At 45.1% G+C, this 27,534-nt stretch overlaps 1 protein-coding gene across 2 annotated transcripts in view; it reads right to left on the bottom strand.

The window, feature by feature from the left end:
- Positions 1–223: 223 nt before the first annotated feature.
- The window catches only part of TMEM260 (transmembrane protein 260), a 36,919-nt gene continuing 9,608 nt past the window's right edge, over positions 224–27,534 (bottom strand). For both annotated transcript variants that reach the window (XM_051768815.1, XM_051768814.1), the window contains exons 4-16: positions 16,388–16,565; positions 13,856–13,969; positions 11,086–11,265; positions 8,782–8,822; positions 8,337–8,420; positions 7,850–7,967; positions 7,343–7,515; positions 5,865–6,036; positions 4,773–4,921; positions 3,296–3,472; positions 2,491–2,544; positions 1,977–2,067; positions 224–890 (exon numbers count right to left, since the gene is read on the bottom strand). In XM_051768815.1, the coding sequence (XP_051624775.1) occupies positions 618–890; positions 1,977–2,067; positions 2,491–2,544; positions 3,296–3,472; positions 4,773–4,921; positions 5,865–6,036; positions 7,343–7,515; positions 7,850–7,967; positions 8,337–8,420; positions 8,782–8,822; positions 11,086–11,265; positions 13,856–13,969; positions 16,388–16,565 (1,804 nt within the window). In that variant the 3' untranslated portion in view covers positions 224–617. The remainder of the gene's footprint in view (positions 891–1,976; positions 2,068–2,490; positions 2,545–3,295; positions 3,473–4,772; positions 4,922–5,864; positions 6,037–7,342; positions 7,516–7,849; positions 7,968–8,336; positions 8,421–8,781; positions 8,823–11,085; positions 11,266–13,855; positions 13,970–16,387; positions 16,566–27,534) is intronic.

The following is a 27,534-nucleotide window of genomic DNA, read 5'->3' as shown; positions in this document are numbered from 1 at the left end:
CAGGGGGTGGAACGAAATAGTATTTAAGTTCCCTTCCAACCCAAAATATTCTCTGATTCTCTGATTATGATTCTGAAGAGCCCCTGAGCACAGGCACAGACAGGGCACAGAGCACATTCAAAATAGGCTCCCATGAGGGCACCATCCCATATCCTTGTCCTGAGGGAAACCCACCTAACCACGCTGTCCCGTGACCATAAAAACACAGACACAGAACAGCCAATGAAAAATGGCTGTAGAAAACCTCTTGGCTCAGTAACAGAGGAAACAATTAAATGCTAAATACATTTTTACATCTATAAAGGATGTTGCACTCATTAAAAAAAAAGATAAATGTTCATAGTACAACAGAATCACAGGTTCCTTTAAGAAGAAAAATTTTCCTTTTTGAAACCCAATTTTTTTTTAGTGATGAGCCTCCCCCCCGAACGTCCAAAGTTCATTTGGCAACAGCAACTGAAGACCAAACATCAGCATGTTCCTGCACACTTGATTTCCTCTCTGCTGCCAGTTCTGTCACCTTTTAAAACCATTCTCACATTGTCAAGGACTAACTCAGATGTTAAGCCTTGACTTCAAACTTCCAGCCCTCCAGCAGGCGGGTGGGGGACCGGGCGCTACCCAGCTCCCCGCCACAGGTCTGCTTTCCTTTTCCTCAGCCCCTGCAGCTCTTTCTCCAGGTGCTTCACAGCCTGCAGGATGTCCTGGCGCTGGGGGTCATCCTCTGCTTTCTCGGTGTACAGCAGGAAATGTTTCACAGTTTCAGAGAGCAACGTTTCGGGATCCACGTCCCCCCGACGGAGACGCAACATCCTCTCGCAGGCGATGGCGTAGTTTTTGTGCCAGTTCACCGGGTGATTGGGATGAGAGTTGACAATTTCTTTGTATGACTGTTACAGGAACAAAACAAAAAAAAAAAAAAAAAAAAAAGAAGGGGGGGAGGCAAATTAATTGAACTAAGGGGACCAACAGCTCTTAACAGTGTTTCAAAACTGCCCGTGAAGGAACAGATGCTATTTAGAATCGTCCAAGTCCAGAGTCGGAGTATTTCTGTAATTCACTCTGTGTTTGCCATTCAACAGCATGAATCAGAAACCCAAGGGGGGCTGAAACGTTTCCCTTCCGACAGCAGCTGTTTGTTTAGAAACATTACAGATGATGGTGATAACCCCACGGCACATTATGTGCTTCCCCCAGAGAGGTGTTACACCAAGCTGGGGAAAAAAAAGAGGTTTAACCGCCGAGCCTGGAAGACATTTATCCAATATTTCAGGAGATCAGGACGTCTTCCACAGGACTTAAGGAGTCTGTTGACTTGAGAGGGAATATTCATAAGCTCAACATCAGGCACGTGCCTGAGAACTTTGCAGAACAGCAAAAAAATCACAGCAAAACGGGTAAGAATTAAGGAAACTATTTGTTGACTCTCTGCTGGGGTGTGAAATGCTGCTCCTCTCTGCTGACACACACTGATCACTTCGTGCATCTGTTGGCATCTCAGGCAGTCCAGTATTTCCAGAGATACCTACACCAGCTTATGGGTGTTATTCTTTGGTGTGAAATGCAGCAGAATTAATTTGCACTGAGAAGACTGTCGGATTTTATACTTGCTGGCTCAGACGCACGACTGTGTAATGACAGAGGGGACAAGTGCATAGGGGGAACTTCAGGACAAGCAATCTCTTGGCATGGGTTTGGAGCCCAGCACAGACAACATAATTATAGCAAAAGCAGGGTGTTGACTGGTTAGCTTTTGGCATCCTCTGTGACCGAGGGGGCAAGTAGGAATGGATAAAATCCCCGAGCAAATCTCTTTGAATCGGCTGTGCTCCCAGTTTGGATAAACAAGGGGAATGCAGATTACAGGGCCTGTATGGAAACACGTTTCTGTGGAGTCAAGAAATGTACAAGAAAAGGGGAAAAAAATAAATGATGGAGGCTGCAGGGAGCGTTCCTAACCCAAACAGATGACTTACGTTGTATGCAAATGTGTAAAGTTGTGATTTCATTTCTGCAGTCACACTGGCACTCTCCGCAAGGTCGAATATAAAGAAAGCTGTTTTCATCCTGGGAAAACAAGAAAAACTTCCATGTAGTAACTGCTTAATGCAACCAGCTCACATCATGTGGTTATACACATTTTCAGCACAGCTATCCACGTATGGGACAGAACCAGCACCTCCATTTGAGTCATCAGTGACACAAATTTCTATCCATGATGTATTTTCTCACCCCAAGCCCCAACTGCTTTCTGCTTCTTTGAAATACTTTGAGCAGAACCTTCAGGGGAACAAATTGAGCACTCTCCTGAAGGCTTTGCTGGAGTCCTTGCGCGCTTCACCTCATCCTGCCAGCCTTTTCCTTCCAAAGCTTGGCACACGTGGATCCAATAAGGCCATGCCCCATCAAGCTGCCCGCTTTGGTGTGTGTTTCCACACCAGTGAGCTGGCATTGCCCACTGGTTGTTGGAAGGGAGCAATGGAGAATTACCTGGCTTGCCACATCTCCTCGTTGGCAACAGCTTCCCAGGAAGAGGGACTGAAACTAAATGGGAATGAGAATAAAATTCAGCCGTCAGATCCATGTCACTTTGCTTCACCCACCACAGCCCTTCTAACCTCTAGGCAGCTACAGACCTCCCAAGCAGAAGAAAACCCATCATGAAGCCTATGGCTCTGACAGCAGGGAGTTCAGCTGACCCTCTGTCATTCATAAACCTTATTCCACTCTCTCCACAAAAGGAGCCTCTGGCATATGAGGTGCTTCACAGCATCCCAGTTCCCGAAGTGAGAGATTTTATTTTTTTTACCATGGCAGATCAGTCTATGACATTTAAACCTTTGGATGTCTCAAGTCCTCAATGATTTTAGCTCCTGTTCAAGTTTTAAGGCCAGAACTGAAGCTGATACTTGACTAGAAATGTCCTCGCTATATTTCACACTAATAAAAGTCATAGATCATAGAATGGTTTGGGTTGGGAGGGACCTTAAAGACCACCCAGTTCCAACCCCCTGCCATGGGCAGGGACACCTTCCACTAGACCAGGTTGGTCCAAGCTCCATCCAAGCCCCTGGCCTTGGCCACTTCCAGGGATGGGGCAGCCACAGCTTCTCTGGGCAACCTGTGCCAGGGCCTCACCACCCTCACAGGGAAGAATTTCTTCCTTATATCTATTTGAAACACAAACCATCATGATCCTGGCTCATGTTAATTCCTGCAACACTGCAGAGGATGTGACAGTGCTGCTGGCAGAAGAATGATGAGAGGAAGGAGCAAGATCTCCTCTGTCTCGTACCTGCCATAATCTTCAGTCCAGTTATAGAGATTCCTGGTGAGACGAATCCACTCTCCTGGGTCAAACACAACACTGGAAGGAACCAACTTCTCACACGTCCCCCAGGGCCAGAGTGAATGGCTCCTTCTCCAGGTCGAGTCACCTTCATGAAGACCTATGCAGACAAACACCTCCTTACTGCCAAAAAAACCCAAGAGAGAGCAATTGTGAAGCTGTGCCAGACCTTGGGCCACCCCATGTCCCTGAGCAAACCACACACACAGTGTTTCTTAAGTTAACAACTAAAATATCCGAAATTGTTGTTGAATTTGAGTATGAAAAATTTCCATCCAGTGAAATCCTCTTTGGGAATGTTTCTGTTCCAGTATTCAAGACCTCAAAGAGAGACTAAGGCAATGTACAAACCTACCCTTGACACACATGGGGAAACTTTCCTGTCACAAGAAGTGGTGGTTAACCTCTTGTAAGAAACAAAAAAGCTTTTGAAAGATGTCACAGGGTGAGTTTGCTTCCCATGATCTCTGTTAGTGATATAATTTTGTGCATGAAATCAAATCTTGAGGTTAAATTTTTGGTTGAGGTGTGGTAGGAAGAAGAAAAGACACTGTTAAACAAATTCTCTTTTGTGTTTTTTACTGAAGCAGGGTCATACTGGAGATTGAGGGTTGGCTTTTACATGTGGATCTAAGTTGTGCAGCACAACTCTTCCTGTGGCACCGACACCTGTCCAGACCATCTCACATCAGAAAGTGCACATTTTGGACCAGTTTGCAAAACAGCTCTTCTGCTGCAAGCGAATACCCCATCTGGCATTGCCCATCTTGTGCAGCCAGCACAGGTGGCACATCCTCTCCCCTCTCCTGGACCTCACGAACATGCCAGAAGCCGTAGGAGAAGCCCATTTCTTCCTGACAGCACCTGGCTCTGCTCTTCTGCCTCCCCACCCTCGCCAGGCTCACCCCGGCTACTCTAAATGCAGATGCTATTCTTATTCATGTGAGTATCTAATCCTTTCTCCACTCTTACCAAGCTATTTTTATATGATGATTATTCCTGGAATACATTCATTCTATGCTAATCAGTTGGCCACAATGTTCACAAAGGAGAAGCAGCAGCAATTTGCTCTCCAGCCATCATCGTTTTGAGTGCAGGGGAACTGTTCCTTTTTCTGTGATGAATTGTATCAACAACAACAAAAGAAATGATCAGTAAACACTCTGATCATCACCTTCTTATTTTTCCCTCCTAAAAACCAAACCAGGCTCAAAACAACAGGCAACATTATATCCGGATGGAGTTACTCCTGCACAGATATTTGCTTTAATTGCAAGAATAATCTCGCCACCAGGGAAGAAGTCAGTGGAGAAAATTGGTCTTTTGGATGCAGTACCAAGCTGTTCCATAAACAATTTGTAGGGGGGAAAAAAAAAAGGTCGAAGATTTTAGGAAAGCTGTTACATATGAAAGAAATGCTTACTGTTTATTTACTTTGAGGAAACGATGGAGATTAAAAGCAAGTGTCCCGTCGGGTAATACGCCTTCCACAGGATTCCACCGGTGCCCAGGAAAATAAACGCCAGGTAAATGCTTTGCCAGCTTGGGTAAATACCATTCATAAGTCATCATCTGTCAATAAAAAGATATTGCCATACTTAAAACAAGAATTCAAAGTTTTCATCCCTTTTACATCCAGAAGAAATGGGTTTTGAGGGAGTAACGACTGTTTGCCAGCAGTGGCTGTGACCACACCACCACACTGGGTCACCAGTTTGGTTTCTGATCAGAGGCACGTGGTCCTCACTCTAACACAAAACAGCTGGTAAGAGACACAACAGGGATTTGGTTTGGTTAAACACGAGGTTTTGGGTTTGGGGTTTGCCAGCAAGTCACAAACTCCTGTTGCAAAGCCAAGCGCGAGCATGACGCGGTGGCAGAAATGTAGGTGTTCTGTTCTGTAAGAGGTTTTTGGTTTTTTTTTATTTTTCCATTGCTCAGTGAAAAAGGAAAGAGTGCAAACATCACCCAGGGACACACAGCACCTCAATCTTAGTGTAAAAAAAGAGGACAGAAGTCTGCAAAACCACCAAGGTAACAGAGGGGATGCAGGGGATGCATGATAAAGTCCTCGGGGGAAACCCGAAAGCTGCATCATCCATGGGGTAACTGCTGCCCTGCTGCCCTCCAGGTTGATCCCAGAAGTCTTCTTCTGCCCCAACATCTGTATTTTGCGGCAGTTGCAGAAAACAGCTGGGACAAACTTCCTCAGCAAGGCAAACACCAGCCCTGTGGCACATCTGGATATCTGCAGTGATGAAGGAATTTGGCTTTCCCATCTCTCTAGCCACTATTGCCTCAGTAGGGGCGCTTTGGGCTTGAATGGGCCTTGCACACCATGTTCCATCCTAGGGCTACCCACAACCCTTTTAAAAAATATCAGTTTTATTTATTTCCACATCATGAGTTTTATTTGAACAATGAGACCCTCTCAAGGAGATAAAGGAACAACCGAACTTTTGCTTCCTGTTTCAATCTGCCTGATGACTCTTTAAGCAGCACTTTCTGAACCTACCTCCTGGTCCACTAAGGTGATATCTGGCCTCATCCCTTCGCAGTAATGAAGGTAACGAAGAGCATTCCCAGGTAAGTCTCCTCTCAGCAGGATCACTGCACCCATGGGCATAGAGGACAGCAGATTCCTTGCAAACTTGTCAACAACATAGTTGTTGCTCTGATCACAAGCACTAAAGAGAACAGATAAAAAACAGTATCTCGAAACCAGGTATTTGCATGGCTTTGCACATCTTCAGAACAATTTTATGCAAGAGGCAACCACAGAAATCCGCCCTAGTCAGATCTTGTTGGAAGCATCACAGAATCACAGAATGGGAAGGGAGGGAAGGGACCTCAAAGCTCATCTTGTTCCACCCCCCCTGCCATGGGCAGGGACACCTTCCACCAGACCAGGTCACTCTAAGCCCTGCCCAGCCTGGCCTTGAACACTTCCAGGGATGGAGCGTCATCAACAACTTAATCATTCCAACTCAATCATCTCCATTTCCAGAGAAACTGAGATATAGAAATGAAACATTTAGACAACAGTCCCCCAGAAACCAGAACCACAGACATGAGCCACTACAGTTTAGCCAAAATACACACTCACTGCACACCTTCACCTTAAGTCTGATTCTTTTTATTGGGCTAAACCAAAAGTCTTACTTGTTGGTGCTGGAAGTGCCAGTACGATGGTTCTGTAAAGTACCTGAAATCTTCCTCATCCTATAATGTTTTAATTAAGCATTAAAAGTGCTTTTAATTAAGCATTGAAAAGCCAAGTTTTTGTAGCATCAGGCAGAAGCAGATTTACATCACCTGAGATTATATCCTTTTTGTTACACATCTGTGTGTGCACACAGTGGACTCAAGAAGAGGACACTCCATGACTTGGCTCAGGACATGAGCTATGACTGGCCCACCTACGGACAAGCCTTTGGAAAAGATGTGTGCAAAGGAAGAATTCCTGAGGATGAAGTCTATGCTTCATTGGTCAACCTCTACCTGAGCACCCCTACTAGGACACTGATTCCTATTCAAGTGACTGCAGGTGCTTGTGGGATAAGGAAGCCCCACACTTCAAAAGGGAAAAAAAAAATAGAAAAAAACACAGGGCACAAGGAAACCTGAAGGAAAGCCAGAGAAGTTCAGGTCAAATGAATTCTGCCAACCTGCTTAGGAAATAAAGCACAGATTTACAAGCAGGTTTTTTTAGAAGTTTAAGTATCTACAGAGTTTTCTTCCTTCAACCTACATGACACCCTTATTTACAGCCTGGAGTTGGTGCTTGGTGACCCTGAGGGAGAACAAACAAGGGAGTCCTGCAGGTTGTGACCATGCAATCTTAGGTGGGATGTAAGAAGTGCCTTTTCCACTTCCTGACACGGATAGAAACCCCAGGAGCAGGAGTGGGGGGTTCATAGGAGCACCCCAACTGCACAGCACCCCACAGCCCTGCGGGGCTGCACCAAGACACGTGCCCAGGGGACTTCTTACCTGTAATTTGTCCAAACTTGAGAAGCAACAAGAGCAAGGGCAGAGAGCCACTCCAGCCAGGGCAGCACCCGGCTGCCCTCCAGCACAGTGTTCCCGAGGGAGGTGAGGGTTGCCAAGCCCAGCCCTGCCAGCACAGCCACCACAGCACTGCTCTGCAGCCAGAACCTCTCCACCTGGGACACAACACCACAGAATCCCAGAATTGGGATTGGAAGGCACCTTAAAGTTCATCTCATTCCACCCCCCTGTCACGGGCAGGGACACCTTCCACTAGCCCAGGTTGCTCCAAGCCCCATCCAACCTGGCCTTGGACATTTCCAGGGATGGGGCAGCCACAGCTTCTCACAGGCCCTATTTCTGTGTCCCCAGAAACAGAATAAGTAGATATATTTTTGTACCTTATGCAGCTTCAAAACAACTATCTGCCCCCTGGTTAGGTGGTTTTAAGGTTTTTAATGTTTCTGCCAAAAATTAACATGCCAGACCAGTTTTTAGAGTGCAACTCACCACGCCTAGAAACAGAGGCTTTGTAACATCCAAGTTTGCTCTCCAAGCGAAGAAAAGGGAATAAAGACAAAGCATTCCAGTGAAGAGCCAGATCACAGCTGATTTCTGCTGCCTTGTCCTATAAAAAAAGTAATGTATCACTCCTGAGGCACGACGAAAATCAAAACAGAAGCTACATGTGCTTGAAAACCACTAACTCTTTGCACACCTAAGTGCATTTAATACAAGGAGCTGATGAGCCTTTCTTTACCTTTGCCATTTATAAAACTTCTGTTTTCAAAGCACAAAACCCACCAAGATTTCAGGATATTTAAGCTTGCCACCCACAAAGCCACAGGGTTAACCAGGAGTGTAGGGATATTTTGCTCTCACCAACAGATGACCACAGCCAACTGCTGCAATTTTTGCCCCAGCAAGGAGAAGGTAAAACAAGCTGCCCACGAAGTGAGAAAGTGAATATCAAAGCAAATATTCTCCTCCTACTTACAGCAGTGCTGTGCTCACACAGGCCACAAGTGCCAGGGCAAGGACGGGAAGGGAGAGCTCCGACTTCATCTGCGCCAGCTGGAAACTGTGGAGAAATTAGTGCATGGATGTGCCACCCCCTAATCACCCCCTGCACACAGGTAAAGTGTCAGGAGAAACTGGGAATAAGCACAACATAACATATTCCCAGTCTTCTGTGATTAAGTTTACCAGAAACGGGAACAAGGCTGGTTCACGTGGCAGGATTTTGAAGGAAAAATCACCGGGGAGGGGGATCCAGCATTTCAATGGGAAAACAAACAGGCATGCATGCTGTCCCTGTGACACACACCAGGCCTAGCTCTGGATCAAGACCAGGAAAAGAAGGACAGGAGCCACTTTGGCCAAAATACCAGCAGCAGCAACAGGTTCCTCTCTACTAAAAGGCATATCAAGATGTTACTCACAGCAGCATCTCTCTCATACTGGATCCTGTCTCAGACTTGGCCTGTATTGAAAAGAAAGAAGCACATGAGAAACCTACACACTGACTGACTATCACTGGGACAAGGAAAGTCTTTCAATTTTCTCTTTGCAAAAAGGCAGCAAGCTCTACTCAAACCTTCATTGCAGGATATTCTCCCACATTCCTGTTTTATGTGACGGGTTTACTTCCTGGATAAGCATTTTTTCAAAGTGCTGACAACGGATTACCCTGGTGATTTGAGCCTGATCTCTGCTATATCATAGAATCATTTAAGTTAGAAAAGTCTCTGAGATCATCATCAACCATTAACCCAGCACTGCCAGGTCCACCACTAACCCATGTCCCCAACTGCTACGTCCACACGGCTTTTAAATCCCTCTAGGGAAGGTGATTCCACCACTACCTTGGGCATCCTGTCCCAATGCCTGACACCCTTTCTGTGAAGAAATTTTTCCTAATATCCAATCTAAACCTCTCCTGGCACAACTTGAGGCCACGTCCTGTATCTGCACAGTGCAATTATTTTCTGGGACATCTCCCCACAGCCTGAGAGAAGCTGCAGGCCTCAATTCCTCCTTGCTTAGCAGACTTGCCCCCATCTCCTCTGCCCTGACAGAGCTGTACGAGATCTATATGAGATACATGGGAATTTTTATTGCAGAGACCTGCAATCTGTGGCACAATTCTGGGAAAGAAGACATGCTCGGTGGAGGTGAGGAATTAACCTTCACAGCTGCTTGTTGGAAAAGCGGTGGCTACCAGAAAAAAAGATAAGGTAAACAGATTCAGGAGGACTGGAAGGAATACTTAATCTCAATAAAAATGGAATAGTTAATTGCATTCAGGTTTTAATTAAAAAATAAGTGTTAGAGGATGGAGAGCCAGCTCACAGCTCCTGAAGCCCCACTTTGCTGGCGGCTTCTGGTCCCAGACACGTCCCTCGCAAGGAGATGACATTTCTGATCCTTGGCTTACAGGTGGAACCTTCTCCTGAGCATTTTCTGAGGTGATTTAAGACCCTGTCTGCCCTTAAAACAGAGCTACGGGATGCAAGGGCTGGCTGTCCATCCAGGCAGTGCTCTGGAATTAGCCCAGCTGGCACCGGGACCAAACGCTTGGATTTTGCTATATTTATTGCTCCTGCTTCAGACAAGTTCAAATGTGATTTGTGGTGTAGGATTACACGCAGTCCATCCCTAAGCCTCCTGAACATCAACTTGAATTCATCATATTTGATGGAGAGAGGAGTTAGGGGATTTGCATGCCTTGGTATTGCTCTGCCCAATGGAGTCTTATCCTCGGGAGGCGGCTGGGAATAGGGCAACAGGGGAAATCTCAGAAGTCCTTCAGAGGGTGGATCTTATCTCTGTAGGAGTTTTGGAAAGATTTAGTGGCAGCAGCAGGAATTATCGTGTCTTTTGACACACATCCTACAGCCACACAGCTGTAATAGGACAGTGATGGTGCTCGCTGCATCACGTTGGCTGCATGCAGGGGCTTAACTTCTGAGGATGTGGGGCTTCAAGGAGTGACATAACAAGTAGATCACACCTTTTTATCTTTTTCTTCCCAGTGGTGTCACTTCCCAGCCCTCTGCACCCAAATCTCTGAAGCAGGAGGACAGAAACTGGGGCGATGGGCAAGTGCTTTCCTTGGGTGGCCACAGCCAAACATCCTAGTCAGGGTTGGAGGAGGCAGATGCAAACCTTACACTCTGCAAGCAACCATGCAATGCTTCCCTTCCTTGGCAAGAGCACAGACCTCAGTAACTCAAATCAGAGGTTCCTGAAACCCCCTCAAACCAACCATTCATTTAAATTCAGTATTAGCAAGTTAAGAGGAACAATTTTGAAACGAAAGCTGCTTGTGACCTCTTTAAATGTCCGAGTTAAAAATAGAGAAATAAGAAAATATTTGTCTTAAAACAAGAAAACCATCAAATTGATGTCACCATCTCCCTCTAGCACAGTTTGCTCTTTGGGCTCTACATACACAAGACACCAGACAGGTGTAGGTGGCCTCTACATACACAAGACACCAGATACAAGACAGCTCCCAGGAAATAATATGGCTCGCCCCATGAAGGCAAACAGAATTATCTTTCCGCTTTCCCAGCCACGTGATCCATTTCCCAGAAAACCTGACAGGTCAGAAGGTCGAAATCAGAAACAAGCGCTTAAAAAATGAAACATTTTCAATTTCTTTCCCCGCGAGCCCTTAATCGTCACAGAGAGCAGTTGCGTAAGTCAGAAAGAAAGTAATTTAGAAAACGACCCTTATTTACCAGATTGAATGTCCCATATTCTTCCCTGAGAAAGTGGGTCAAAAATCCTTGAAGAGTCGTCTGGTCTCCCCATGTCCAACGGGCTCGACTGAGGTAGGACGAAGCCGGCAGATAGAGATAAGGCAGCAAACCAGCCAAGAAGCATAAACCCAACTTCAGCAAATGGCCTGGGGACAATTCCTGCACCAAAAAATGTCATATTGCATAACAATGTTTATTTTAGTTTAATCACGCTGGAACTTCAAGAACAGATAAAGAAAAAACATCAAATATATTTACACAGGGCTGATCTCTCAATTTATAGTAAGTCCCTACAAAATGCTATGTTAAACCTTACGATTTTGTGGATTACTAGGAAACTGCATCAAACTGATCTCCTTTGCATGGCAGGGTGAAATTTAAGTGAAGCAAATAATATTAGCTAGGACTCATGAGTATCATACTCATTGCATCTTTCACATTTAAATCATGGCATGACATGCATAGATGGCTGAAGCACTGCAAGGCTGAGATAACCCACTTTGCAGCGATTAAGAGTTGGCTGGTATTCCATCTGGCAAAAAAAAACCCCCACATAAATGCTGCTCTAGTACAACTACACACATCACCACCATCATCAGGAGTCAGTTTTGCCATTTACTTTATCGTGATTACAGTGGCTAAATTGGATAGGCCAACTTTTGGGGTGGGATTTTCAAGACTGCCTAAGGGGTCAGGAAGACAAGACTTTCAAAGGGACTTCTGTGCCTAACTCCTTTAAGTGCTTTGGAAAATCCCACCCTAGAATATTGCACGCTGGCTTTATCTTTTAGCCACTGCCCTGTCAATCAAAGCACTTCCTCGGCATTTGGGGTTACAGGGAAGAGGCACCAATTCAGAGGGATGATCTACAGGCAGAAAAAGGAGCTTGATAAGGGTGATGGCCAGATTCTTCAGAAGAAAGATGGCTCATTTTTACTTAAAAAAGGCACTTTTTCCATCAATTATCCTTCTTATTAGGTGGTTTTCTGCAGCAGGCACTACTGGGCTGTCTAAAGCATTTTCCAGGATTATTATATTGGCACAGTATTGTCCTTGTTGGAAATCACAGAGGCCTCTCTGGACCTCCCTGGTTAAAAAAAAAACACTAAAAATTCTGTTTGAAGAACACAAATATATTGCAGAAGTGAGTCTTCATCGTGTTAAGGGAATTATGTAGCCAGAAAGAGGTTTGTTGGAGATGCTGAACAGATTTTGGACCAGGCTACCCTGAGTTGCATTGCATCTCTTGCAGCCTAAATGCTTTACCCTGTGCCATTACTGAGAACCACACAGGATTTTTCTGGTTAAGGGTGCCCAACTGTCACCTTCAGAGGGACAAAAGAGAGAGGGGGAAGTAGGTGGAGGCTTCCCAGAGCCACTTCCAAAATGGTCAGAGCACCTGCATGGCTGAGACGTGCCACTGTTTCACGGGCAAAGCAGAGTTCCTACAACACATCTGCATCCAGCCTGGTGCACTGACTCACAGAAAACCAGCTACAGCAGAAAAGAGCATGGCAGGGTCCCTGAATGGCACCCAGGAGCCTCATCCAACTGGATGCATATCACCTCCAAACACCAGGAATGCAAAAATGTGTTTTCAGCTTATTACACAACAATCAAATTTAATAAAAAGAGGTGTAAAATAAGGGACATCTTGAGAAGGGGATAGATTTGAGGGGATCAAAAGCTTGCTGTTGCAATGAAGGTCAGCCTTTCTTTGGTCCTCTCCAGCTCTTCACCTGAGAGTTGATCTCTTCTAGGACTCTCAAGTCCTGAACACATCAGAGCTGGAGGCCACCAAGCCTGGGACATCCCAAGGGAAGACAAACCTCCACGCCTTTCATGCCATGCTGCTTGTTCTGGCTGCACCGTCAACTATCAACAGCAGTCAGAAGATGCTCTACCATGAGTGGACATGGCTTTTGTTTGTTATCACCAGGGAGCCAACATACAGAAACTCATCTCCAGGTGAGCTCATGGCAGGAGCAAACCAGTGTCACCTGCCAGGAGAAGCAGCACACACAGACTGCATATGGCTGTGACTCTCCCCAACAGATATTTATCTGCTCTCCTATTTGGTAGGTCATTGAACTTGCTCTTATTTCCTACAGGCTGAGCAGTTTTTAGCTCCCAGTATTATTTTAGCTTACAGGGTATTTGGAAACAGGTGGGGCAGAGTGTTCCTGTGCCAGGAGACACAAGTGGGTCACAGACTGCTGGCACAAGTAAAGCTCCTAAATTGTGATCACAGAATCACAGTCATTGATAATTTGGGTTGGAAGGGACCTTAAAGATCATCTAGTTCCAACCCCTCTGCACCTTCCACTATCTCAAGTTGCTCCAAGCCCCATCCCACCTGGCCTTGAACACCTCCAGGGATGGGGCAGCCACAGCTTCTCTGGGCAGCCTTCGCCAGTGCCCCACCACTCTCACAGCCAACAATTTCTTCCTAATATCTAAATCTAAACTTGCCCTCCTTCAGTTTAAAGCCATTTCCCCTTGTCCTGTCACTCCATGCCCTTGTCAAAAGTCCCTCTCCAGCCTTTTTGGAGGCCCCCCCTTAAACCAGGCCCCATTTAGATCAGCGGCTCTGGTGTCAGACAGATGAACTGTAACTTCAGTGGTTTATGACCAACAAGTTCAGACAGACCATTGACTCTCTCTGTTTGTAGATCAACACAGAGGTGGCAAGAGTGCTTGGAAAGAATTACCCACTGATTCAGAAAAAGAGGGTCAGTAAAACACGTACCGACTTTCTGAAGAGCCGGGCGAGAACCCAAGGCACGATACAAGCGACGTAAAGCACTATGGTGTGCTGATTGCACAGACTGAGCCCACAGCAAAAGGCACCAAGCTTAGAGATCTGAGAGGGGAGAAAAAAACATCCACAATCACTGTTTACGGTTTGCAAAAACACCCAGAGATCAAAAAAGCTTCAGCGCAGCCCACGGCACCCTTAGAAGAGAAAGGCAAATACATCAGCGAGCACTGGTCAATTATAACATGGATAACAGGTTATTTTTGGCTATTTACAGAGAGATTTCATTTGTTTAACAGAAAATATTCTTTAAGAAGTGTCCAGTTTAACTGCTGTGTGTCCATGCACACAGAGATCCCACATAGCATCATCCCATCCTAACGATGAGTCCAATCCAATCCCCAAACCCCAGCTGCACAGGGGAGGTTGCACAGGGTGCAGTTAACTCCAAATGGTGCAAATTTTTTCAGAAGTCATACCCTGAAATAATACCTCTATATACAGAGACCTCATTTTTCATAACAGGAATGATTTTTAACTCTTCTTCAGGCACAGAGGGATAAAGTCAGGGTTACACAAACTTCAGGAATTAAGGCTGATATCCCTCATTCATCTAAAAGATTGATTTCAAGCATCTTCAAAAGAGTTTTATGATAAAACAGGTAACACATCCAGACTATGGAGTACAGTGCAGGGGATTTTTGATATTCATTTAGGAAGGCTACAAGGACAACTCCATACAGAATCCTTGGGTCAATGCCACCTACACCACTGCTCCTCCTCTGAATTTGCCTCCTCCTCCACCATCACTGCCCAGTTGGTCCATGTTACATCCTGAAGCCATGCCAAGGGCAGCTCCTCAGTGGGCAAAAAGCCACCAAAGTCCCATGGACAGGAGCAGACAACCCATCCTCACCTTCCCAGCCAGCCCCAAGGCGGATGGCATTTCCACAGAACCACAGAATATCCTGAGTTGGAAGGAATCCATCAGGATCATCGAGTCCCAACTCCGGGACCTGCACAGGACATCCCCAAAAATCCCACAATGTGCCTGAGAGCACTGTCCAAATACTTCTTGAACTCTGTCAGGGTTGGTGCTGTGAACACTTCTCTGGGGAGCCTGTTCCAGTGCCTGACCACCCTCTGGATGAAGAACCTTTTCCTAATATCCAACTTAAATGTCCCCTGCTTATTTCAGCCACTGGTGAGGGTGGTGTGTGAGATGCAAACACTTGCCTTGGTGTAGTGATGGGATCACCCTGTAATTATAAATCAGCTGCTCAGCATTCCACGTTGGATGCTCCCTTGTCACGGAAACACCTGCCATAACTTCAGAAAAACCTTTTCAGAGCTGCCTGGCAGGTCTCTGAACCACCTCAGTGATTTTATAAGTATACTGATGAACCCCAAGCACACCCCTGGAGATGTTTGTATGCCCATCTGATTTATGAAAAGCACCACGAGCTTGCTGTTGGCAGCCTGGCTTCTTTGAGGTGTGGGATGCCAGACACCCAAAAAACCACTGAAACAAGTTCCTTAACTGCTTCTGAAAATCTCATTTGAAAATCACGTTGGAAATTGGGCACAGGAAACATGGGAGCAGGTTGGAAAATGCCCAACTCCGTGTCCGTGGAGTTCAGGTTGTGGGGATCTTGGGGTACTGTTCATTAGAAAATAAAAAAAAAAAATAAAAAATTCCAGTGGTGAAACAAGGTCTCTGTAACCATTGATAAAACATGTTATTTGAGAACTCACGAAGCTGAGTAAACTACCACTGCAGGCTCCTGAAATTCTAGCCTAGCCTGACAAAAATCCTTTTATTCACACAATTTACAGGAGTCACAGCAGGCAAGTCTGTTGGAGGAAAAGAGATCAGATGTTCAGGCAAACCAAAGTAGAAAGAACAAGACTGCTGAGCAAAAATATCATTTGGTTGCCTAGTCTGTTTAGAAAGTAGAGAATAAAGCATGAAATTTAAAGTCTCTGTGTTTAACAATGGCATTATTTTAGGGGTACATTTAATTTCAAAAGAAAAATTGATTGAAAATTTGGTTGTTTCTGTTTTTGAGTAGAAACTTGGGTTTCTGATTAGATGAAGTTTTCTGTAAAATACATCTATTTACCCCAGAGAAAAATATCAGTTCTTAAAACAAAACCTTGAGCACCCACAGCCTAGTTTGTGTCTTTGATGCAGGAAGAACTAAAACATTTATATGAAAATGATTTTGCTTCTCATATTTCCACGCCGTGGTATTAAACAAACCAGCCCCAAATGCATCCAACAGGTCCCAACTCAATCTTTAAACAAAATGTACAGGTTTCTTTCAATGTCTGGCACTCTTGAACATCCAGGTAGGTCAGGAATGGACATCACCCAGCACAGGTGCTGAACCAGGTCCCAAAATTTGGCCTTTTTACTTAAACAAAACTAAACCAGCAATAAACAAATAGGAAATTAAACAGACAGGTGACAATTAAATAACAGAAGATAAAGAACTATTCGCTTTGCTTGAGATGTTTTACCTTTGATCTCTCTTTTGCAGTGGATGCCTCCTCAAAATGAGCAGTGAGAGCCATCAGCAGCCCCACAAACAGATTGTTTAAGCTGAAAACCTCCGCCGTGATGGACCACTGCCATGTTAGACGAGAAAATGAAAACACCCCCGCAGCAAGGATTCCTCCAGCATATGAGCCAGAAAGCCTGCAAACACAGATAACATGAAATCTTCTTTTCCAACAACAACAAAAAAAAAAGCCTACTTTATTGTCCTTCTTTTTTTTTAAGTTGTTTTTTGTTTTTTTTTTTTTAAAACATACTGTAGCAGTAGCGACGGCTGCCACCCCGCCAAAACATTATATGGTTGATATCTTCCTAATAATTTCTCTGCCAAAGGATTGCGGTCAGGAAGAGCCAGCCCGTTTGCCAGCCACCCCAACACCAAAGAATTTGCTCCTTGCAAAAGCCACAAAAACTTCCAGAGTGGAATTTGGCCCAGAGTCCCTGACGAGTGATGGCCCGGCGGGTCGGGAGTCACGCCGCTAACGGGATACTCTCCACCGGAGGAGATGCCAGCAAGGGTGCAGCCCTAAATAAAGACTGGATTAGAGTTATTCATGATGGACAGCATTAGCAGAGCTTTCCTGGGGAGGGGGGAAGGTGTTCAGTGGGTTTGGTGGGGATTGTGGCACCCGTGCTGCCAGAAGGGAGAGGTGCCCACCAGGGTCGGGAGCACAGAAAATGGGTGTTGGCTCCAGTAAGTGTGAGGGAGTGGGTGAAGCACCCACAGTTGGGATGGCTGTGAGCCCAAAAGCCAGTCATCTCTGCGACTCCCAGATGGGATTATGGCACACATCCCCCACGGAACTGTTCGGCCAACTCAGTTTGAGGCTGCAGCCGGCGTGCAGGGAGCCCACAAGATGGAATTCAGCCCAGGAAACCTATTAGGCCCGTTCCACAACAGTGGCTCTTCCCACCCAGTCCCACTGGGAGCAGCTCCAACTCTGCCTGTCTGAAAGGTCTCCCCTCCGTGAAGTCACCCTGAAAAGATGCCACATAGGGCACAACCAGCTCAATTAAGCCTTATCCAAATCCAGAAATAGCTGTGGACAAAGCTTCTCTCCAGAAATTCACCATCCCTCTGTAAGACTAAGCCAGACTCTGCCACAAATTGGGCATTTTCCGGTTCCATCCCAGAGACGCACAATTCCATTCATTTCTAACATTTCCAGCAGGTTTAAAACAAAACTTATAAGCTACCAAACTTCTTTAATCAAGCTACCTGTGTAATTTGGTCCTAAATAGTGGCCATATCCTCTAGGACAGCCAATGTCCCCAGGTGACTTGTTCTACCCAGCATTGATGGGAGAGGGGATGTCCACACGAGACTTACCCCGACATAGCTCTGACACAAAAGGCAACCAAAGGACACAAAACCTACAGCCCCTAAGAGCAGAAGTGCCCTGCTGGCAGAGTACTCTTTAGCAAGGGCTCCTCTCCTTGGGTAAGCTTCTCTTCCACCTTCCCGAAGTGACCTCAGTTCAGACAACCTATTTCAGTAGATGTCAAAGAAGGACAGTCTGAATAGGAATTTTTAATCCATTAAAAATGAGAAGCAGGGTTCGTGAGACCAGGTGTCTTGTCCTCCTCCTGCCATTGACACTGGACATCCTGGGTAGCCTGGGACAAGCCACTCTGCTGCTTCTGATGAAGTATCTGCAGTTATCTCCAAAATAGAACTAATTATTTTTATTTCCTTTGCAAAGCACTTTGAGATCTGCAGCTGCAGGAGGCAGCTGGAGGGTGAGAAGTAAGGAGTTAACAGTGGGGAAAAAAGAAAGCACTCTGAGGTGTTCAAGGCCAGAGCAAGACAAGCTAAAGGTGGCAGAGAGTTCAACACCAAGACTGTGGGAAGAAGTCTCAAAAAATCAATGGAAGTGGAAAAAAAAACAGCCTGAAAACTCCCAACTGACAGCAAGTAGGACTGTTTCAGATCAAATGTCAAATCAAGGGCAAATATTCAAGGTCAGGTTGGACAGGCCTTGGAGCAACCTGGTTTAGTGGAAGGTGTCCCTGTCCATGGCAGGGGGTTGGAACGAGATCATCTTTAAAGTCCCTTCCAACCCAAACCATTCTGTGATTCTATGACTCTAAACCTGTGTCTGCAAAGTACAGATTTAAACATTAAACTTTTGAAGAAAGGTGACTTGGAACCTCTTCAGTAGCAAATCGGGTATCTGCTGTTGTGCTCACCAACACATGTCACTGTGGTGGACTCTTCCAACGTCTAAACTTCCCCGTTGTTCAACACAGGTCCAAGTATTTGGTATGAAATTCTCCAAGGCAAGACCTGTCACTCACTGCACTAATATACTGTTTCAAAATCACACAACTGCAAACAGAAAAGGCATTCAGGGGCATGAACACGGCTGTGTTGGTTTTGCTACCAAACCACCCCAGCAACCCCAGGTCCACCTCCTCTAAGGGAGAGGTGAGACAAACAAAACCTGTCTGGCAGAGTTTTCAGCCTCGAGAGCTCTGGCTGTGCTCTCCTCCTCCCTGTCACCAGAAAGATGTGGCACACAAACAGAAAAGGGAAAGATGCAATGGAGTTTGCAGGAATTGAGTCAGGAGTGGCTTCTGTTCCTAAAGAAAAACACCAGGAAAGGGCAGCCTGGCCATGTATAATTAAAACCCGAGAGATCCCCAATACACAAACCCACTACATAATATCCCTACGTTTGCACTAAACTTTTGAAACAATTCAAACTTTCAGTTATAAAGAAACAACTTTGCAAATCCCTTTGAAATTCTTGCAGGGAAAAAAAGGTAAAAAAAAAGGTAAAACAACCTTCCCAAAAATCTTCGGATGAAAAGCACCATTTTAGGCAAACGTTCCAACCATTCACCAATTCTCCTTGTCTTTCCCAGAAAATACTTAAGCATATCATGAGAGTTCAAATGGGATGAAAGAAATCCCATCCTCTTGATAAAAAGTCTCAAACCTGCAAGTCGAGTTTTATGAAATAAGGCTTAAGTAAAAGTTACTCAACCCAAGCTTAAAGACTTATCCCAGCTATGTGGGACAGAGGACACCTCTGCTCACCGAGCACTGGAGGGTCAGGATCCAAAACCAGGCAGAGTTCACAGACCTGTTTGTCAACAGAGCTGGTGTTGCCTTTAGTTTCATAGAATAATAGAAAGAATCATGGAATGGTTTGGGTTGGAAGGGACATTAAAGATCATCCAGTTCCAATCCCCTGCCATGGGCAGGGACACCTTCCACTAGACCAGGTTGCTTCAAGCCCCATCCAAACTGGCCTTGAACCCTTACAGGGATGGGGCAGGCACAGTTTCTCTGGGCAACCTGTGCCAGGGCCTCACCACCCTCATAGCCAACAATTTCTTCCCAATATCCCACCTAAACTTGCCCTCTGGCAGTGGGAAGCCATTCCCTTTCTCCTGTCCGTCCAGGTCCTTGTCCAAAGTCCCTCTCCAGTTCCCCTGGAGCCCCTTTAAGTACTGGAAGCTGCTCTAAGGTCTCCCTGGAGCCTTCTCTTCTCCAGGCTGAACAAGTTTCCTATGAAACTCATGGGAAAGCCAGGCTGTTAAGCTCACTTTGTGATAGTCCATTGCATGCACAGAGCACTAAGCTCCTGTAAGAACACTGGATGTTAAAAAAACAAATGGAAATGTGTTGCATTCCTGAAGAACATCAAGATAACAGTTTTGGGAAGTGGAAGCTGGAGACCAAGAGGTTTTCTGCAGGTTCTGTCAGCAGAAAAGCAAATTACGCATTTGTGAGTTTGCTGATTCAGAAAAAAATCTCTCAGAAGTGGAAGCAACCAGAGCAGGTATCTCCCAAGGTGGATGAAGACCACATGGCAGAAAAAAATGCCATGTCCATCAGGTCCACCCAAGGCAACAGCTCACAGTACCAAGTGACACCAGAAGGACAAGTAGAAATGAATCCCATGCAACTGTCAGCATGATGGTGGGGCCAAATTAAATCAACCCTGCCTCGAGAATGGGGTAACATGGTCATACAGCTCATTTTGCTCGACCTCCATGCACCACTGCCTCTGCCATCTGGCAGCCTCTTGGATGTCTCCAGCACTGAGTGACACTGTGATGACCTCAAATGCACACACTGCCCAAAGAGGTGACAAAAAATCTCAGGCATGGACAACACAGGTCAGCCACCTACACCACTGCAGAACAAAGAACAGCTTCAAGGTGGGAAAGACACTGATGGGTGTATAGTGAAGGAGGGCAGAGTGAGATGCAAAAACTCGTTGGAAAAGGCATAAAAATGTGAGTAAAATAGAGATGGGAAGAACTGAAAGTGCAAAGGGATGGGGCAGAGTTCTGGAACTGAGGTCAGGAAGCTTAAAACCAAGAATTTTTTTCCTCATCCCTGGCAGTGTTCCAGATCAGGTTGGACGGGGCTTGGAGCAACCTGGCCTAGTGGAAGGTGTCCCTGTCCATGGCAGGGGGGTTGGAACAAGATGATCTTTAAGGTTCCTTCTAACTCAAGCCATTCTGTGACTCTGTGATTCTACAAAAAGGATGAAAAGCTTTGCAAAGCAGGACAGTGCAATCTACAATCGCAGATGCTGGTGGTGACACGTCGCATATGGAAGCAGGACATTCGGGAGCCAGAAGATGGTGGCTGCTTCAATTACAGGCACAGGCAGCACTTCTGTGGTTAAGACACAGTATGTTGTAGAAGATTAACACAAGAGGTAAAGGAGACTTCCCATAACTCCAGCAAGACTTCAACAACCCAACTACCAGTGTCGAGATGGAGAGGGAACAAGACCAGCACGCCATTTGTTGTGTGGAAGGCAGGAAAGGGTTTTCTCATGGTACGTGGTCACATTCTTACCGAAATCAAACACCACAACTCACAATGACAATGGAAATATTTCCTGCAGTGAAGCCCTGCTGGACAAGAAGGAATCACAGAGCCTTCAGGCTCTGCCACCCAGCCTGGAGACCCACACTCTTCCATCTACATTGGCTGGAGGCTTGCAGGTGCACCGTGGTCAGAAGAAGGAAATAGTTGGGTTTTTTCCTGAAAATACCTTTTATTTGCTTAACACTGTCTGTCCTTTTGATAGCACATCAGGGTTCTGGAGCAGAGAGCAGCAGAGACTTATCCTCACTCAACTTCTACTCATGCTTTTGTCTTTGAACACATTTTTCAAACTGAGTTGAGGTGCCACAAAAAATATGGCGAAGGCCCAAGATCCTCGACTGGCCTCATGTAAAAGGAACATCTAGGAGGGCTTTATCCCACTGATTCTAGGGAGCAGAGAGGGTAACTATCTGCTCCCCCAAAGCCAGCTTGTTTCCCCCAGTCTTTGGAGCCAGTTTGAGAAAGAACAGATGACTGGAACAAGAGGATGAAGGGGTTGCCAACAACAAAGCCATGGCAGTGGAAATAACCATCCAGTGTTCACCTGTCAGCACATTGTAGGCATAAGGCTGCCTGGCAGCTACTCCTTCAAGAAGAGAGACTTTATAAGAAGGAGCAAAAATGGGCAAAACCCCACTGTAAGGTTCAGTGCAGTGGAGGGGGGATCCTAGGCTTGGGCTTGGCAAGGACCATCTCCTGGAGAAGAAGGCTGAGTCACCTGGGAGAAAGCATTCAGAGTAACACTACCTTGCTGTTGGAACAGCCCCAGCACACACAAGTCAGGTCACGAAAGAAGAAAAGATCTGAAGTCAAGTCAGCAGTGGGAAAGTCTTCAAAGCTTCTCCCGGGGGTACTACAGCTACCACCTCCTGTCCCACTTCAAAGACTGAAACACCTTCCAGGCCTCTTTATCATATGTGGAGGAAAAGCCAAGGGAACAGGTGGTATTTCTGATTTTGCAAAATAACTAGTTTGGAGCAAGACCTGCTCAAAGCACGTGGAGCACTTTATCAAGACAGGACAGGTCGGAAGAAGGTCCCTTCCTATCAGTCGACCAACTTCTGAACGTGGGCAGAAATTCCCATCAGCTGTAAACACACTCAGAAGGGACAGAAACAGTCAGCAAAGGAGAGGGCACATGGTCCTTTGTGAGAAATATTTTCCCATGGCATCCCTAAACATAAAAGGAAAAGACTAAAACCAAAAAATAATTGTTTTGTTTTCCTTTTCAGGCACGCAACTGAAAGACTGTGTGGTTGGGTCTCAGTTCCAAGGACACAGGAAGTACAGATTTGCCTTAATCAGGACTATTTCACCTGCAGGTTTTTATCAAAGAGTTTGCAGGAACATTTAGGGAAAATGAAATTCAAAATTTTAATGTGGGGTTTTTTTTTTACCATTATAGTTTTTAGCTTCTCATTTGTTGCCAACCACTAAAAAGTCAGTTTGTGATTTAAAATTTAGCCTTTCCTCTAAGTTCGGTAAAACTTTCTGTTAGCCAAGAGCACAGGTTACATCTACGTGGATTTAACAAAAAACTCCAGCAGTGTTTTTACTTTTTATTTAGAAAATAATGGTAGACATTTTATATTTCATAATTTGCAAAAAACGTATTAGATGAGTGGTATAAAGCCATACATGGATGGGGGAATTGGAATTTAATTAAAATGTTTTCCTCCAATGCAATCTTCGGTGCACTGGATTCATTAAGAAAAGTAAGATAATTGGAATGGTTTGTATTTGAAGCTGATGTATTTAACACTGCAAACACCTATCTGTACCTAGTGAAATAAGCTGATTATTTCTGCCTTCTGTTCCCTCCAAAACTTTACAGGCAGCAGATCTCAGCCTTCCATCTTTTTTTTTTTTTTTTTCTTAGGCAGTGGAATAAGAAAAAACTCTCCTTATATTTTAAAATCCACACTAATTAACTAATTAATGGGGTTTTTTTATAATTTCAGTCTCTCCCTGCATCTGCAGATGATGACCCTGATGTCAGTGGTTCCCTGTACACGTCCACAGGCTCCAGGTACATCATCAGCAACTTCTGCCTCTGCAATGTTGTGACTTCACTTTGCAGTAGCAAAGACATATCCCTTGAATGCATTTTTATTTCAAGTGCATTAAAGATTTAACATTTTGAATCTAATAAGTTCCACTTGTTAATAAATTAATTTAAAAACCAATTTTTTTTAACGTAGGCTAAAAAGAATGGGATGTAGAAGACTCAACAACCAAGCTTCCCACGGACAAATTTTAAATGTATATTTTCATTGGTGCTGAAATAGAAGAATTACTTAAAAATAAAACGCAAACAAAAACCCAAACATGAGTTTAGGACCGAAATAATAATAATAATTATCCCAAAAAACCCAATCCCTCTGGGTTTTCCTGCCTCTTAGTCACAAACACTCAACGACAAAAGGCAGTTTCTCTTGCTCTCAGCACTGAAGAGCCAGTGCAGGTACTACAGGGAATAGCAAACCAGATTTTATTCTTCCTCAAGGACCTGGAGCTGAATAGCCACTTAAGCCCTGCCTGCAGCCTCCGCTCCCAGCGCTGGAGGAGGAGGAGGAAGGAGAGCAGGGCTTGGCTTATCTGTCCTGGTCGAGTCTTCATGGTCACGAGGAGAGAAGAAAAACCAAGTAAAGAGGCAAAAAACCCCATTAAAAAAAACCAAAACAACAAACAGGCACTTTGGTTATAACTGACTGATGTCCTTCGTGCCAAATGGGACTTCAGCACCCAACTTCAGCATCCCCACAGATTCCTGGGATTTTTGGGGTGGGGGTGAGCAGGCAGCACCCTCACCTCCCACCACACACACGGGATACCACTTCCCCCACACCCAGCCAGGGACTGCCACCACTTCCTGACTTTTCTTTCTTTTAGTTATTTCACCCAAACACTACAAGCTGAAGAGATGGTTAAGGAGTGCTGAGCTGGTGAGGATTTTGGCAAAGGGGAGCTGGTCCTTGCACCCTCTTGTGTATGTCCTCCTGGACTGGAGGTGTCCAGTAAGGACACCACCTCTGTAGGATAACACTGTATCTGCTGGTACCCTTAGCAAATATGGTACTGTGAATGTCACCAGCACATGCAAGAGGCATCTTGCACCCCAGCCCTCGTGCCCTGGGGCCATGTCACCTTGGATCCTCTCACTGGGAGGATCAAACTGGCCCTGCAGTGAGGTGCCCTGGATGGCAGTGAGGACCTTGGTGGGTCCACAGTGGGTCTGGACACCAGGGATGGGAAGAGCTCCCTGCGAGGACTCGTCAGGGGAGCAAGGAACGGGACATCCCAACCTCACACCTTGCACGCTCCTGGATGCCCACCACCATGCTGGAGCAGAGCCTGCCTCTAGCAGCGCCTTCCCAAGAAAGTTTGGTAATTAAATTCGATGCCTTCATGCCAAGCTATTCCAGAGCAGTTCAGCGAGTGGAACAGCTCATGACAGACCGATAAAATGCACACACGGCTGCGCCGCTTTAATAAACATCCCCCTGCACTCACACTTGAGTTGTAAAAACTGTGCTTCCAGCCATCACAAATGAGAACTTCTCTCCTGGTGTCTTTGCAAGCAGAAAGGGTATATTAGTTCAACCCATTATTTGACTCACAATCCTTAGAAAATAGGTACACCTTTATCCCGGGTGCCTGTAATAACCAGCAGTCAAAAAACCCCAACCCGCAGTAGGAACCGGTTCGAGCTATTTAAATGTTTTATAAGTTTTTTTCCCTTTTTTTTGGTAATTGCAGAAACTTTTCCTAATCTGACATTTTGTTAAAACCCCTTATTAGAAATTATGCAGCCGCAGAAGAAGAGGGGAAAAAAAAAAAAAAAAAAAAGAAGAGAGAGAGAGAGAGAGAGAGGGGGGAAAAAAAATAGAATAAAATATAAAATAAAATAAAAATGAGCTGGCTTCACAATTACCAAGTCAGCCCATGCAGCCCTTCGCTATTGTACGAGTGGCATAAACCCCCCGGCGGCCTATCAGCTCCCTGGCAGGCAGGGGGCTGCGCTATTCAAAGCGAGAGATACAAGCTGCAGGGCAAAAACCTGGCAGCTCCCATCTGACCCCCCAATCCCCGGCTGGTGACAGCTCCAAGCTCCATGGCAAATTAGCCCTTCTCACATTACAATTGCAGGAGACAGATTCCATTAGCGGTATCTGAAATTGAGTGGAGAGCTGCTCCGTTATCAGACTTGACTCATAAGCGCCGCTATTAATCAGAGCTATGATAGCATTTATATATTTCAAGCTATCTGCCGCCGCTGTGATATTCTGCTACAAAGGGTTGATGGGACTTAGGGAAGGGAACAATGGAGCTTTCTGGGAAAAGCAGAGTAAATCAAGAAAGTCTGTGACTTCCGCACATTCTGAAGGGATTGCGGTTTACATAAATTTTCTCCCAATTGGAGATTGAGCTCTTCCTCATCTTACACATGGGATTTAGTTGTCACTCAATGGTAACAGCTGTGAAAAGGTGAAGCGGCCCACCGCTCAGAATATTGCCTCCGCTTTTAAAGCAATTAACCCATGAACAGGAGGATACCTGGTGATATCAAAGGGATTAAGCCAGGCAGTGCATTATTAACATTTCCTTGAACTAATTCTAACTCTGACTAGCTGTCAGAAAAGACTCTTCAGTCTTTAAAAAAAAAAAAAAAAAAAAGAGTTTTTTTTTTTGCCCTGCTTTTTCCTCCCCCCCTCCCCTCACTTCAAAACGAAGCAGAGTTACTGCAGCCTCGTGTGCCTACTTTAGAGCCAAATGCAAATGAACAGATTTGGTAATGTCTTCAAACAGACTAAACTCAGCGCCGGTTTATTATGGCGACAAGTGGGAAAGAAAATAAAAATATACATAAGATCAATTAGCCAGAGGCCAGGGGAGATATTTTAAAAGCTAATTAGTACACGAGTACCTTCCTTTCTTCTCTCCCTCCTAAAAGTTTGTAACTACTTATTACTAAGCACATCTGTTTTCCAAATGCCCAAGATCCTCCTGCTGTGCTACAACAGCGGTAATCTATGATAATCTGTAATCTGGAAAAACCCAAATATGCCCTGCAAAGAGATTCCTCCTTCCTCAAAGCCCATTTTTTTAATTTCCCACTCCAGCTGAGCAGGCACTGGCTCCTCTCTCAAGTCTCCATCTTCCCCTAACCATGGCCACAAAAAAAGGGGTCAAACTGTTCAGGGATGACTTCTGCTCTGGTAAACCCATGAATCCCAGGGATATGGAGTATTTCCTCACTCAGCAGAGGTAGAAGACAACTTTTCCCAGCACCAGTTAGTTTTAAGGGAGCATCAGCCATGAGGTCCCTCTGGGATGGCCATGAAGGTCACCCATCCTCCTGGTCCTTCCTAGGGACCTTCCCACGAGAGCTCCAGGACACACAGCCCAGGAGCCAGAAAGCTCAGTGCCATCAGGATGGTCAAGTGCCATTTCCAAAGCATTATGATGATAACAAAATGATAAAATAATTTTGATTATTTCACTATGCAACACGACTAACGCTGCTTTTTGTTGGCAGTGGGAGAAGAGCTGGCTCCAGTTTTTAAATACATCCACAGCGTGTTGTTTGGAAGGTTTAGGGGGCAGAGAATATATATATATATATATATATATATATATACATATATATATAAAAAAAATATAAAAAAAAATATATGTATAATGTATTAGTCCAAAAGTTAATACAATACCCAGAGCAGCATAATAAAGAAATGTGACAGGCTTAATTTAATGCAACATTTCCCCCCTTTTTCAAACCCTGTGTCCAACTCAGACAGAATAAAGCTGGCAAAAACTTACTAGAAGCACCTGTGCAATGACACCACCTACTCTGCTACTGCCCCTGCAATAAAACAGCTTTGTATATTTAAATACCTCAAAACAGCCAAACTATGAAAGGTGTACACTGGAAAAGAAAAAGCACTTAGAGGAAAGCATCCTATTTCTCTTTGCAAGAGAATGCAAAGAATGCATCCCCTGTGCAGAAAATGACACTCTGGCAATCATATTATAAGAAGATAATTGGTTTACTTTGTAAACTTGCTATGCTTTGCCTCCCACAGTAAAAAAAAAATAAATAGTTGTTTAAAGAAACAATCCTACAGCCGCGCTCGCTGCGTCCTAAAAACATAAAGCAGCTCCCCCCTCCTTCAAAGCAAAGATGAATTATTTGCCTCACTTACAAGCAGTCCGAGAAAACTCTTTGTAAATGCCATTTTACGATAATTACAG

The sequence above is a fragment of the Manacus candei genome, unplaced genomic scaffold (genome assembly GCF_025592945.1).
Source record: "Manacus candei isolate 608988 ecotype Guabito, Panama unplaced genomic scaffold, ASM2559294v1 h1tg000097l, whole genome shotgun sequence".
In the NCBI taxonomy this organism is placed as follows: Eukaryota; Metazoa; Chordata; class Aves; order Passeriformes; family Pipridae; genus Manacus; species Manacus candei.
This window is presented reverse-complemented; position numbering and strand designations above follow the sequence as displayed.